General features: G+C 42.4%; 1 protein-coding gene across 1 annotated transcript; it reads left to right on the plus strand.

Annotated features, from left to right (window-relative positions):
- The first annotated feature begins 4,207 nt into the window (after positions 1–4,207).
- On the plus strand, positions 4,208–5,327 carry LOC109157275. Its single transcript, XM_019305176.1, has 2 exons — positions 4,208–4,559; positions 4,870–5,327. Exons 1-2 carry the CDS (start codon positions 4,208–4,210, stop codon positions 5,325–5,327), a joined length of 810 nt encoding a protein of 269 aa, XP_019160721.1.
- Positions 5,328–13,789: the final 8,462 nt, after the last annotated feature.

Below are 13,789 nucleotides of genomic sequence, written 5' to 3' on the forward strand. Positions count from 1 at the left end.
TGTTAACAAGAAGTGAGTTAGAGTAGTTAGTAAAGCATATGTTTAGTAATGCTAAAAGTTAAGGGTTCAAATCTTAGCATCAACATATTTTTTTTAATACTTTTTTAATATTTAATACACACACACACACACACACACACACACACACACACACACACACACATATATATATATATATATATATATATATATATATATATATATATATATATATATATATATATATAACATTCTTTTATATTAATAATGAGATGTGTAATTTATAATGTGTTTTCTATTCAAATTATTTTATCAAATTAATTATGTTTCACATTTTGTTATGAATATTTTTATAAAGTTTCGATATGTTTTATTTTATGTCCATATCCAAAAATATTTACAACTATATTTCTTAGGTAATTTATTTATTTAATTTTAAACTATCTCTTTTGTTTCAATGTTTCGCCTTTGAAATATTTGTATGAATCTGTCTGCACTTTTTCGCCCCCCCCCCCCCCTCCCCCCTCAACCGAATTTCTGGCTCCATCCCTGATTCGATCTATATCTTATTTAAAGGGATTTGACAGCAAAGATGATCAAGGTTGAGTATATGCGGCAGGTAATGGTGTCTGTATGGCAGCCTGTGATGGGGATGCGGGTAACGGAGATGCACTCTAATCTGTTTCTCTTCGCGTTTTACCATGAGACTGATACGCGTATTGGAGGATGGACCGTGGTCGTTTGACAATCATACACTGGTATGCCGGCAAGTTTGTGATGGTTACCTCCCAGGGGAAATCAAGTTAGATACACTTGATATGTGGATTCAGATATATGATTTGCCTATGGGATATACTTCTAACCTAATTCTGGAGTAGGTTGGAAATTTTGTTGGAACATTTATCAGGTGTGATGATCGCAAAGTGGGGGGACCATGGAAGAAATTTTATCATGTGCGTGTGGCGGTCCCGGTAGACAAGCCACTCAAATGGCGGATGAAATTGGTACGTAGGGATAAGTCATGGGGTTGGGTTAACCCAAAGTATGAATGGCTCCATAATTTTTGTTATTGTTGTGGTATGCTGGGTCACCTGGAAAAGTTCTGTAGAACGGCTCGTTTATCAGGGATTAAGCCTGAGTTTTACCCGTATGGCACATGGATGAGAGCAGGGCAGACCAAGGGCCCGAGGCCGGTTGGGGCGTCATGGTTATTACCGCCTGAGGGGAGGCCAGTAACGCCGAGTGTGGGACAGTCCGGTGGAGGGGATACGGCGGTGCTGGTAAGCCGTAGGGTGGTGGGAGCGACCGATGATGTTGTTATGGCTCAAACGCTAGGTGAATCGGGGGAGGGTGTACTAGCTTCTTCCAAACGTCGCCGTGCGGCCAAGGAGGGGACTAGTAATGGGGTGGTACCGGGTAATGGTGAGACAGCGGTCAATGATGTGTCAAAAAACTTGTTTGTGGTGGGTCTTGGTTCCCAGACCCGCCAGATCCAATGAGTACCCTAAGTTGGAACTGTCATAGCATAGGCGACCCACGTACAGTTCGTGAAATAGTGGACACGGCGTCCTACAACAGGCCTGATTTTATTTACCTCATGGAAACAAAGGTGGACCAAAGTCATGCAGAGCGTATTCGTGTTACACTAGGGTTTGATGGTTTGTTCTATGTTGATCCGGTTGGTCTGAGTGGTGGTTTAACTTTATTATGGAGGAAGAATAACACGGCAAGACTTATCAAATATTCAAAGAATCATATTGATGTGGAAGTTAGTACGATGGGCTTCCCTAAGTGGAGGATGACATGTTATTATGGGTATCCACAACGGCATAGGCGCACTGAAGCGTGGGATTTCATTAAATCACTAGCACCCCAGTCTGATCTGCCATGGATCATGATTGGGGATTTTAATGATCTTTTGTTCCACTATGAGAAGAGAGGCGGAAATCCACACCCGGATAGACTGATGCGGGGTTTTGCGGAGGCTATTGAGTACTGCGGCTTATCTCAGTTACCGATGAATGGGTATCAGTTTACCTGGGAAAAGGGCAAGGGCACATCTCGGTGGATTGAGGAAAAGTTGGATAAGGTGTTAGCTACCGATGCGTGGCGTGATATTGTCACTAGAGCTAGGGTGACTAATATCCTAATGAGAAGATTTGATCATTCTGCCCTCTTTATGGGAATACACGATCCTATGGGGAGGGGGAGACCACAGAGAAAGTTCCGTTTTGAAATGGCCTGGCTGCACGATGAGGGGTGCAGGACTGTGGTGAAGGAGTCTTGGGGAGAAGGGAGGAATGGTGGTTTGCAGGAGTGTATTGTGCATTGTGGTAACCGGTTAGCTCGCTGGGGGAGCGACTGGTATCATAAGTTTGGTGAGCAAATTGAGCAGCTTCGCAAGGAACAGTTATATCTGAAGGGGCGCACGGACCCAGTATCATTAGCTGAGTTCCACCGCCCGGAGGAGGCTCTGTGCCGAGTAGAGGCCCAAGAAGATGCATACTGGAAACAGAGAGCCAAACAGCACTGGTTAAAGGGTGCCGATGCCAATACGAAATTCTATCACAGGTACGCCTCTAATCGCAAAAGGAAAAATAATTTATCTAAAATTATGAATGATGATGGGGACTGGGTGGAAGGTGATGGTATGAGGAAGGTTGTCCAGGATTATTTTGCCAATATCTTTTGTACTAGTAATCCTACTAGTGGTGCTGAGTTATTTGAAAAAGTTATGCCCAAAGTTACACCTCTACAAAATGAATTACTTCTACAACCCTTTAGAGTGGATGAGGTTAGGGAAGCTCTGTTTGAAATGTTTCCAGATAAAGCACCGGGGCCGGATGGAATGAATTCAGGCTTTTACCAGCATTTTCGGGATGTGGTAGGTGAGGATCTCTCGGAGTTTATTGTTGATTATCTGAATGCCCGAAACTTCCCTGCTACATTGAATGAAACGAATGTTGTATTGATCCCAAAGAAATGTATGCCTGAGCGGGTAACGGATTTGAGACCAATAACCCTGAGTAATGTGGTTTATAGGATAATGGCTAAAATGATTACACAAAGGATGAAGCCCATGATGGAAAGTGTTATATCTGATTCACAGAGCGCATTTATACCAAATAGGCTCATCACTGATAATATCTTGATAGCAGCAGAAGTTAGTCATTATCTGAGTAGAAAGCAGTGTGGGGTGGTAGGTTGGGGGGCTCTCAAGTTAGACATGGTAAAGGCCTATGACCGTATGGAGTGGCTATTTTTACGAGGAATGTTAAAGGCCTTGGGTTCTGATGAGAGGTGGATAGAGCTTATAATGTTATGTGTGACTACTGTGTCATACAGGTTCTTGGTAAATGGATCCCCCAGTGAACCGATCATGCCTACCCGGGGACTCAGGCAGGGTGATCCATTGTCTCCATATCTGTTTATTATATGTGCGGATGGGCTATCTGTTTTGTTACAACAGGCACAGAATGATGGTTTGATACATGGCTGTAGAGTAGCGCGTGGCGCTCCCCCAATATCTCATTTATTGTTTGCTGATGATAGCCTGTTGTTTTTCAAGGCAAACCCATATGAGGCTACTCAGGTGAAGAATTGTTTGGCAGTTTATGAGAATTTGTCTGGACAAATGGTGAATTACCACAAGTCTAGTATATGTTATAGTAAGAATACAAGTCAGGAATGTAGGGATGTAGTGGCACATATTTTAGGGGTAGACCATGCCCCTAATTTTGGCAAATATCTGGGATTGCCACCGTTTGTAGGGAGAAATAAGAAGACGGCCTTTGCATATATTGAAGACAAAATCCGATAGAGGATTGGATCGTGGAGTAAGAAATTTCTCTCACAGGCGGGAAAGGAAGTCTTATTGAAAAGTGTGGCTCAAGTTATGCCTACCTTTTCAATGAGTGTCTTTTTGTTGCCTATATCTGTGTGTACAGTTATTGAACGGACAATGAATCGCTACTGGTGGGGCTCAGGGGCTGACCGTGGTATTCACTGGAAGGCATGGGATAAGTTGTGTATCCCTAAGCATTATGGAGGCCTGGGTTTCAAGGATCTGAAAGCATTTAATTTGACAATGCTGGGTAAACAGGCATGGAGGTTGTTGACCAAAACTGACTCACTTGTCTCTCGAGTATACAAAGCCAAATACTATCCTAAAAGTTCATTTTATGAAGCAGATATTTGAAATAATCCTGGTTATTGCTGGCGAAGTATTATGGCTGCCAAAGCATTAATAACAAGCGGAGTAAGACGTCGTATTGGGGATGGAAAGTCTACCTTAATATGGGAACATCCCTGGCTTCAGGATGAGCTGGAACTAATGGTCCAAACAGAGATGCCACCTCAGCTAACTGGTGCAAAAGTTGTGGGATTAATTGATCAAAATACTGGTACATGGGATCCCCACATTTTAGACATTTTCCACCGAAATGATATACCAAGAATTTTAAAGATTCCGGTCTCACCAGGATATGAGGATATATGGTATTGGTATGAGGACCCAAATGGATGCTATTCAGTAAAGAATGGATACAGGCTAATGGTGGGAACTTATGAGAATAATACTGGTTTTGATAAGTGGTGAACCCTATGGAATTTAAAAATCCCCCTAAATGGAAGACCTTTCTATGGAGAGCTATATGTGATATTCTCCCTACTACCACCAATTTGCTTATAAAGAGGGTGGATATTAGCCCAATTTGTGCCATGTGTGGAGTTATGGATGAGAACACAATGCATGCCTTAGTGTTGTGTGACTATACTAGGTCCATTTAGGATCAATCTAACCTTCCACTCCCCCATTTTGTAACGAATATTTTCCAAGAATGGTTTAGATAATCCTAAATGTTCTAGATGCTAATGGGATATTGTTTGCAGCTAGAATATTATACAATATTTGGAGAGCCCGGAACGATGCCGTTTGGAATGCATGTCTGCCAAGACCGGAGAAGATTATCGCGACTGCCGTGGCGTCCGTGCATGCGTGGCAGCAGGTGCACTCGGCTGCCCCCTCACAGTCGGTCGGTCTCGCCTCTGCCGACCTGCTGCCACTGCCGACAGAACAGCAGGCTGCCCCTACTGCCGAGACACAACCAGCACTACCAACGTCTCCCGTTGTCGCGGCTGGAATGGAAGCAGTGCCACGGATGTGGTGTTTCGTCGATGCCGAGTTTCGGCCTCTCTTGAAGACCGCCACAGTTGGAGCGGTGTTGTTCGATGCGTATGGCGGATACGTCTCAGCTTATGCCGCACCCTTACAAAACTGTCTCTCACCGCTTATGGCCGAGACGCAAAGTTTTGTCATGGCTCAGGGCACGTGGCGAACTGTCAGTTGAGTTATTCACAGATTGCCAAACACTTCAACTCAATTTTGAGTTACTTATAAATATAACCACATTTTTTTTTTTCATATACTTTCTCAACCTACTGAAACACAAAGAGCCAATAACGCCTCCACTGAGGCTTGAACTCATAACCTTTCAAATGGAAGTCCAACCCAAGTACCATTAGACCACATAGTCCTGGTAAATATAACCACATTAGTTTTTCAAAAAAAAAAAAAAACGAATTTGTCCCATTTCACTCCGTCTAGGTAACTTGGTATGTTTATAATGTATGCATAACATACATGCTTATAATATTCTTTAATTTTGTCATTAGCAAACATACAATATGTTTAATTATTATATTTTGGTACATAGAATGTGTTCATTATATGCCTCCGTATCTGTGTATGTATTCTTCCAAATGTTTTTGTTTGTTTGTTTTTGTTTTTTTTTGTTTTAATAAGAAAGTTTATTTTACTTTTAGTCTATCAACTATATTGTCATTTCTATCCTTTCAAAGAAAAATATATTGTCATTTCTATTTTTGATCATTAATTTTGAATTGTTCTTCTTCTCCCAAAAGGTTGAATCTCCAACCCCAAGGGTCCCTCACACCCCAACTCGACAGAGCATTTGGGAGGATGTAAATCACGGTGACTCAACGACTCAGCAGATAAGGCCAAATGCCGGTGCACATAAGGGATCTATCCACTTTGGACATAATTTCTACACTGTCGATGCCGAGATTCGAATATTGGTCTCTTCTCCCAAATACTGCATACTGAACCAGTGAGCTAAACTCGTGGACAATTTTGAATTGTTCTACTCTGGTATTTGGTAGTCAAGAAAGTTGAAAATTTTAAAACATGGGAAAATTATTTCCATATTTGGTGAAACCATTGGCTTGGAACAGTTCAAGTCAACGAGAAATCAGATTTCTTAAAATCAAAGAAAATAAATCTAGCCTAGATGTGGTAGAATTCTTTTCCCTATGCGATTGTAGAAGTATAAAATTTATTCAATTATATATTTACCATTTTTTTTATATCAAGTTAAAAATATTTCATATAACTATATTGTATTTGCCTCTCATGCCATACTTAATACTTTGCGTATTTGAAGAAGGATAACACTTCACTATTGAAAAGAAAATCTCAAGTCACCATAGAAGATCGCAACTCATCGAATGAAAAACTTGAATTTTTTGATATATAATTTATTAATTTCAAGTGTTCTATTAAACTCCTCACAGTTATTAGTTGTGTTTTATGTCCAGTTGTTATGTTATGTTTTATATATATATATATATATATATATATATATATATATATATATATATATATATAAAAGTTTGTATAAGTTAGTGGCAGGATGTTATATCACTTAAATGTGTTTTTAGATATGATATTTTCTAATCTAATCTAATCCAAAAACATAATAAGTCTCAATCAAAGTTATGTCCCTCATTTATGTTCATGTTTTTAATGCTAATCATTTTGTACATTGTGCTTTTAGAGTTGTACTATATAATTCTTTGGACAAAAATACCCCTACCGTTATAACTTCCGTTATCTTTTCCATTATTGTTACCATGCACATGTATCCACCATATATTTTCTTATATTCTTTATGATAATAATATTTGTAGATATTATATATTGGATTATTATAATAAATAAATTTGATTTCATATAATTTTAATTAGTATGAATTTGTTAGCTATTTCAAAAAATATAAATATTCAGCATATGTTTTTGCGCATCGCGCATAGAAAAGACTAGTTATATTTATATGTAGTAATAGTATATAAGGAGATTTTAAAAAATTTCCTAGAAAAGTTCAAACAAACCAAATATTTAAAATAACTTTTCACTTTGAGATAATTCAATTGTTAAGTTCCCAAGATAACACTAAACATGTTAATTAGTTTTTCAACAAAATTACCCCGAACAAATATATTTCCTGCAATTATTTTTCCACAAATTTAATTGGTGGCAAAAGTAATAAACATCATTTTAGTTTACAACTAATATGATACACATGCGATGCACGAACTAAAGATTATATGTATTGAAATTACGCTATGTTATAAAAAAGTATTAATGTTATTAAGTTTCACATATAAAAAAGGAGATGTGAGCTTTATTCATTCATATATAGTTTTGTCATTTACTAATTATGTTGATTAGATATGAAAAAATTATATAGAGAAATTTACAATTCAAATAAGAATTGATATTTAAGATTTGATAATAATTAGTTAAAATAACAAACTTTTTAAAAGTTTAATACAAAATATTTAAAATTACAAATTATTAAAACATCTTATCAAGCACGCCAATATATATATATATATATATATATATATATATATATATATATATATATATATATATATATATATATATATTGCACTTTGCTTCAGGGAGGTATCTCTACTCTCTCTCTCCCCCTCAAATGTAAGGAAATGAGTAAAAGTCTGATGAACCAAAAGCTTCTCAACACATTCCTTAACAGCCTTGGACAGTTCAGTCAAGAAATTACAAAAAAAACCTCTAGAATCAAGTATGTATAATCTCCAAAAATATTCGGTCAATTGGCAATATTTACAAGAAATCAAGGAGAATTCTCCAGAAATCAAAATCCAGAAGCAAAATCGGTGCCTACAAACATAAACTCTGGAAATCATTCTCGATTGGAAAATGACAAGTCGGTTGTGAGTGAAATGCAGAATCGAAGACAAAATTTAGAGAATACAACGCAAATTGATCGAGAGCAACGAAATCTAAACCAAGCAACAACAAATGCTTCTAATCAACAGTGATTGCGGCAAGGGAAGTCGGTGATACAAATTGAAGAATCGAAATGGTAAAAATTGGCAGAGGTAGAGAAAAAACTTACCATAATTGGGAAATTCATAGAGGAAATGCCACTGTTGGATGCAATTCGAGCAAAACTCCAAGAAATTTTCCCTACCATAGGGTCATTGAATGTGACAAGTATCTTAATTCAATTCATGGTTGAAGAGGATTGCATGTGAATTCTAGCAAAAATGTTGTCGTCAGAGCTCCAACATCGGATGGTCCGTCCCTACATTTCGTCCTCCATAAGCGTTCACAATCTCTCCTCCACTCTGACCAGCGGCTACAACCCTAAACGAAACCCTAGACTCAATCTCGATGCTTCGTTCTACGGTCTCAGCAGCATCGCTTATTCTAGTTCGCTAAAGAACTCGAGATTTTCTCCATCATCTTTCGCACACAACGCTAAAATCGTCGTTGCCTTGATCCCTTGTGCCGCCTTCCTCCTTGACCTCGGCGATACTCCCGTCATCGCCACCATCACTTTCATGCTCATGGCGACACCTCTAAGTCCTCTGCAATCTGAGAACCCGGTATACATATATAGCTATCTACTTTAATGCATACAAACAATGTTCTTGAGATTTTATTTTGTGGTTTTTGATGTGCTGACTAGGAGAGAGAGGAGAGAAAGAAAAAAGAAGAGAAAAAGAAAAAGGGAAAGAGAAAATAAACCTGACAAGCCACTGAACTAATAAGCCACTGAATTGTTTGGAAAACAGTAATTAAGCCACCGAACTCAAATAACCTCCAAATAAGCCACTGAACTCGGAAAAAAGAGCAATTAACAATTTTAACAAGTTAACTTCAAGTTTTTTGCTGACGGGATTGCAACATATTTATTTTATTTTATTTATTTTTATTATTATAATCTACATGAATTATTTGTAAGCAAATTCTCAAATTAGACATCCAAGCCCTAAATTCTCTCCTTTCTAATCGCGACTTCTTCCTCTCCTTCACGTAGCCCTAAACTCGGAAGAACAACAACTGCTTCATTAAAAAGAAACCACCTTTTGCATGTTCCACCTTCCTCCATCTGCAAAACTCATAATTTTGTTGCTTTCAAGGAGTACTGGAAGTTAGAGGTTCCTCAAACACTTAAATAGTATACATAATTCAGTTCAGTAGTTTTACCAACTGCATTAGTTACAAGTTAAATAGTATACATAATTCACCTCGGCTACCATTAAGTTCGATGGCGATTATCCGTTTTCTTCGCTGAACAAGAATTGTAGACAAATACAGAAGGCTAAGGGTTCGTTTCAATCCAAGGTTGTAGCGCGAGGAGTGAAGTATTCTAGGATCTCATGTACGCTTCCTACGGTGCTGGCTCGGAACTAATCATCAGGTTCTGCATACTGTTTTTAGTGAAGGAGTACCTACGTGAAGGAGAGGAAGAAGTCACGATCGTATAGGAGAGAATTTAGGGCTTGGATGTCTATTTTGAGAATTTTCTTACAAATAATCCATGTAGATTATAATAATAATAATAATAATAATAATAATAATAATAATAATAATAATAATAATAATAATAATAAATAAATAAATAAATAAATAAAATATGTGGCAATCCAGTTAGCAAAAACTGGAAGTTAACCTGTTAAAAATGTTAATTGCTCTTTTTTTTTTCCTGGTTCAGTAGCTTATTTGGAGGTTATTTGAGTTCGGTGACTTAATTGTTGTTTCCCAAATAGTTCAGTGATTTATTTGTACTTTAATTTATCCTTAAAAAAAGGGGTCGCTAGTTAATGCGCCCTGCATGGCACCAGACGCGCAATTGAGGCATGGAATTAGCCCTATATTTCTGACGTCAAAAAACTTTATTTGCAGGAAAAAAAACCCCTAAAAACCCATGATAGATACCCTAAATCGGGCACCCGGTCTGGTAAGAATAGAAGGGCAGTCAGGTCCAAGCAGGGCATAACACTTGGCAAATTCAAGGAAATGGGCTACGTCCACTCTCACAGCTTACCGCGCGGAGCACCCGGGAGACCAGACCAGCATGTGAGTGCGTACCCGGACGAAAGTTGGCTGGCTCAGGTTAAGTGATCAGACTCTGTAGCCGGCGTGTCTCTGATTGGGTGCACTCAGCGGGCTCGGATGGGTGACCAATCTCGGTAGTCGGCGTGTCCCCGACCAGGTCCCCTCTCGAGCCTTTGGTTGGGAGACCAGGCTCAGTAGGCGGCGTGTCCTCACCGGGTTCCCTCTGAGGAGTTGGATGGGCGACCAAGCTCAGCGGTCGATGTGTCCTTACCTGAGTGTCACAGCCTCCCTAGCCGGGCTACCTCATCAGGCAACCGGTGCGTCCCCGACCGAGTGCGCACCCAGAGACGATGAGCGGCGGATTCTACGGATATTCCTTTCCTTATTTGACCAATAGCTTTCTTCCTCGGTTTATGCATTTATTACAGTGATTACGGTGGATCTCCTAGCAGATTCAACTCCATCTTTACCCTACTTTCCTTGTAGGAAGCTTATTCCTTTTGTATGGGGGTCACCATGTAAAAGATCGGATTTTCTGACTACTCAATAAAAATCCTATTACGCTGCCGAACTCTTTTTTGGCAATCTTTCTTTTGTTTCCACCAAAACCCTAGTATTTTACGAAAGTGTTGGCCTGCCGAATGGCTACCTCTAGGCCGTAAAACCAACATTGGCGCCATCCGTGGGGATCGAAACTAGAAGTCCACATCTCTAAGTTTTGCTAATGGCTCGCACACGACGCAGCAACCGAAATGCTGGACAAAACGATGTCGCTATGGCAGTAAACGGGCACGCCACTGTCATCACGAACGCGGAGGAGCAACCCGCCGATAGCCGTGCCTCCGTAGGTAACCTAAGGGAGTAGCTGAGCCATCATGCCCCTGGTGAACGGTCAACAGCACATACCGAGCGTACTATCGCACCGACCCACGAAATACTAGGAGGCAACCCCCCACCACCTATTGCTCTGGCCCATCCAATTCTCGCGGAATTGTTGACACAAGCCCGTGATACATAAGCGCATGGAGAAGGCCAGGTGCCCCACATTGCTGATCCTTGATTGGCACAATCGGTTCCTGTCAACCCTAACGTCGCAGCTTCAGAGCACTCGGTGCGCTCGCCACGGAACCCCCTCGCGGCCCGTTCCATGCACTCGCGGCTAGGCCTCGCAGCTCCCACCCAGTCGGTCTTAGACTGGTTGGGAGGTCGAGTCAGACAACGCTTCCCCGTTCGATCAGCCGGGAGGGGAAGAGAGCGGCCTGAGGGAGAGCCTCCACAGGCAATCATTCAGAGAAGGATAGCCGCGAGGCGCAGGCAGGAGGCCATCGAAGGCACTGGAGTGTCGCTCTTGCTCCTGGGATGGCTGACTTGGCGGTCGTCATTCAAGAATTGCGGCAAAAGATAAAAGAGAGAGAGATCGGTCGGCTACTAAGAGCTTATTGATCGCATCCTCCTTCTCAGCGGAAGTACAAGCGTACAGGGCCCCAGCAGGGTTCAAACTACCCGATCACCCTACTTATGACGGGTCGGGGGACCACGCAACCATATAATCAGTTTCCAGGCAAGATGCATGTGGTTGGGGCAGATGGTTCGATGATTTTCCAAGCATTCTTCCCCACTCTGGTCGGGTCCGCCCAACGATGGTTCCTCAGGGTTCTGCTAGGATCGATTAACAGTTTCGAGGAATTGGCCAGCCGATTCTTGATGCACTTCGCCGAAAGCATGAAACCCAAGAAATACATCTCGGACCTATCCAGAGTGCATTAGGACGAAGGGGAGAGTTTGCACAAATACATAGCGCGTTGGTAGAAGGAAGCCCAAGCAGTGGAGGGTCTCGACGACAAGACTGCCCTGACGTTCTTCATCGATTCCCTCTGGGCGGATGGGCATTACAGCAAGTTAAGGGATGAGAATCCTAGGACATACGGTGAGGCCATCTAGAGGGCTAACCAGTTGGCAGACACGGAGGAGGCGGTCAGGCAGAAGCATAGGCAAGAGATTTCCTCCAACAAGCAGCTGTGAGCTCACAGCCTCCGAGACGGACGAACAGAGGATGCGGGGGGTGCGCGTGTGAGAGCTCGCTAGGTGCAGAACCGACTAGGAGCTCCCGCCTATCGGCCTACGGCTCAGCCCGTCCACGAGGTTCGTACCCAGTTACCCCCACCTTCACCGGTCTAGCCTGGAGATAACCCACAAGTGATATGAGCGAATGTGGCCCGTTATTGGCGATATTGGAGATGCCACCGTGCAAACAACCACACCACGGAGGAGTGCGAGGGCCTTAAAGAGGAGATTGAGGCACTCATAAGGTGAGGTCGGCCGCTACTCCCTAATCAAATGGTGCCGCCCAGGCTTGCCTTGGCAAAAAGAAACACCCACTCGTCCTATGGCGAAGGCGGTGGATAAGGGCAAGCAGCCGATCTAGGAGAAGGATTCGAATAAGAATTGGAAGCACAAGTCGATAATCAACATGATTGTTGGCGGTCATGAAGGCGGCGATACGGCGAGGGCCTAGAAAGCTTGGGCTAGGGAGCTGTACGTGGGGCAATAGCCTTCCAAGAGTCAGATCAAAAGAAAGCCTACAGGGAGCCGATCATCTTCACAGATGACGACCTGCCCAGGAGCCCGACTCCCTACCGTGACGCCCTAGTCGTCGCCATGGACATTCAGGAAACGGTCATCCGTCATGTTCTAGTGGACACTAGAAGTAGTGTCAACGTGTTGTACTTTGAAGCGTACAAGAAGCTGGGGTTGCCCTTGAAGCAATTGCGGCCGGTTAAGACCTCCCTGGCCGGGTTTACTGGCGACGCGATTGACGCCGAAGGCTGCACCTCACTAATGGTAGAAATGGGTACTTGGCCCCATGTGAGAAAGCTAGAAATGGAGTTCGTAGTGGTCACCCTGGAGTGTGCGCACAATGTTATACTTAGCCGGCCAGGTCTGGAGGAAGTTATACTTAGCCGGCCAGGTCTGGAGGACTTAGGCGCCCTGATCTCTATCGAGCATCTATGCATGAATTTCCACACACCGACCGGAGCCGAAATAGTGCGGTGTGACCAAAAAATGGCCTGGGGTTGCTATTTACAGGCTTGTCGGAAGGTGGGACCGGGTTAACACAATCACCTACCAGCTGACTGAGCGGCCTATAGAGCGCCCAGCCTCAGCCGTTGAGCTGGAGGAGGTTGCGCTGGAGCCTGACTATTCGGAGAGAAAGGTTCAGATAGGGACCATATTGCCCGAGCCCGTAAGGACGCGGTCGTCAGCGTGTTGAGAAGTTATAAGGAGATATTCGTGTGGGGACTTGGGGATATGTCGGGAGTTGACTGGTCAATCATCACTCATAAATTGGCAGTCGATCCCAGCCTTAAGCCTGTGGCGCAGAAGAGGCGTACTTATCGAACGACCAGAGAGATTTTGTAAAGAAAGAGGTTGACACTCTGTTGGCCGATGGACACATCTGAGAAGTGAAATATCCCGGCTGGCTGACGTCACGTTGGTGCCCAAGCCACCAGCATGGAGGATGTGTGTGGATTATACTGATCTTAACAAGGCGTACCCTATGGATCCTTTTTCCCTTGCCATGAACCGACTAACTGGTCGACGACACGGCCGGATGCGCAC

This window comes from Ipomoea nil, unplaced genomic scaffold (assembly GCF_001879475.1).
Source record: "Ipomoea nil cultivar Tokyo-kokei standard unplaced genomic scaffold, Asagao_1.1 scaffold2779, whole genome shotgun sequence".
In the NCBI taxonomy this organism is placed as follows: domain Eukaryota; kingdom Viridiplantae; phylum Streptophyta; class Magnoliopsida; order Solanales; family Convolvulaceae; genus Ipomoea; species Ipomoea nil.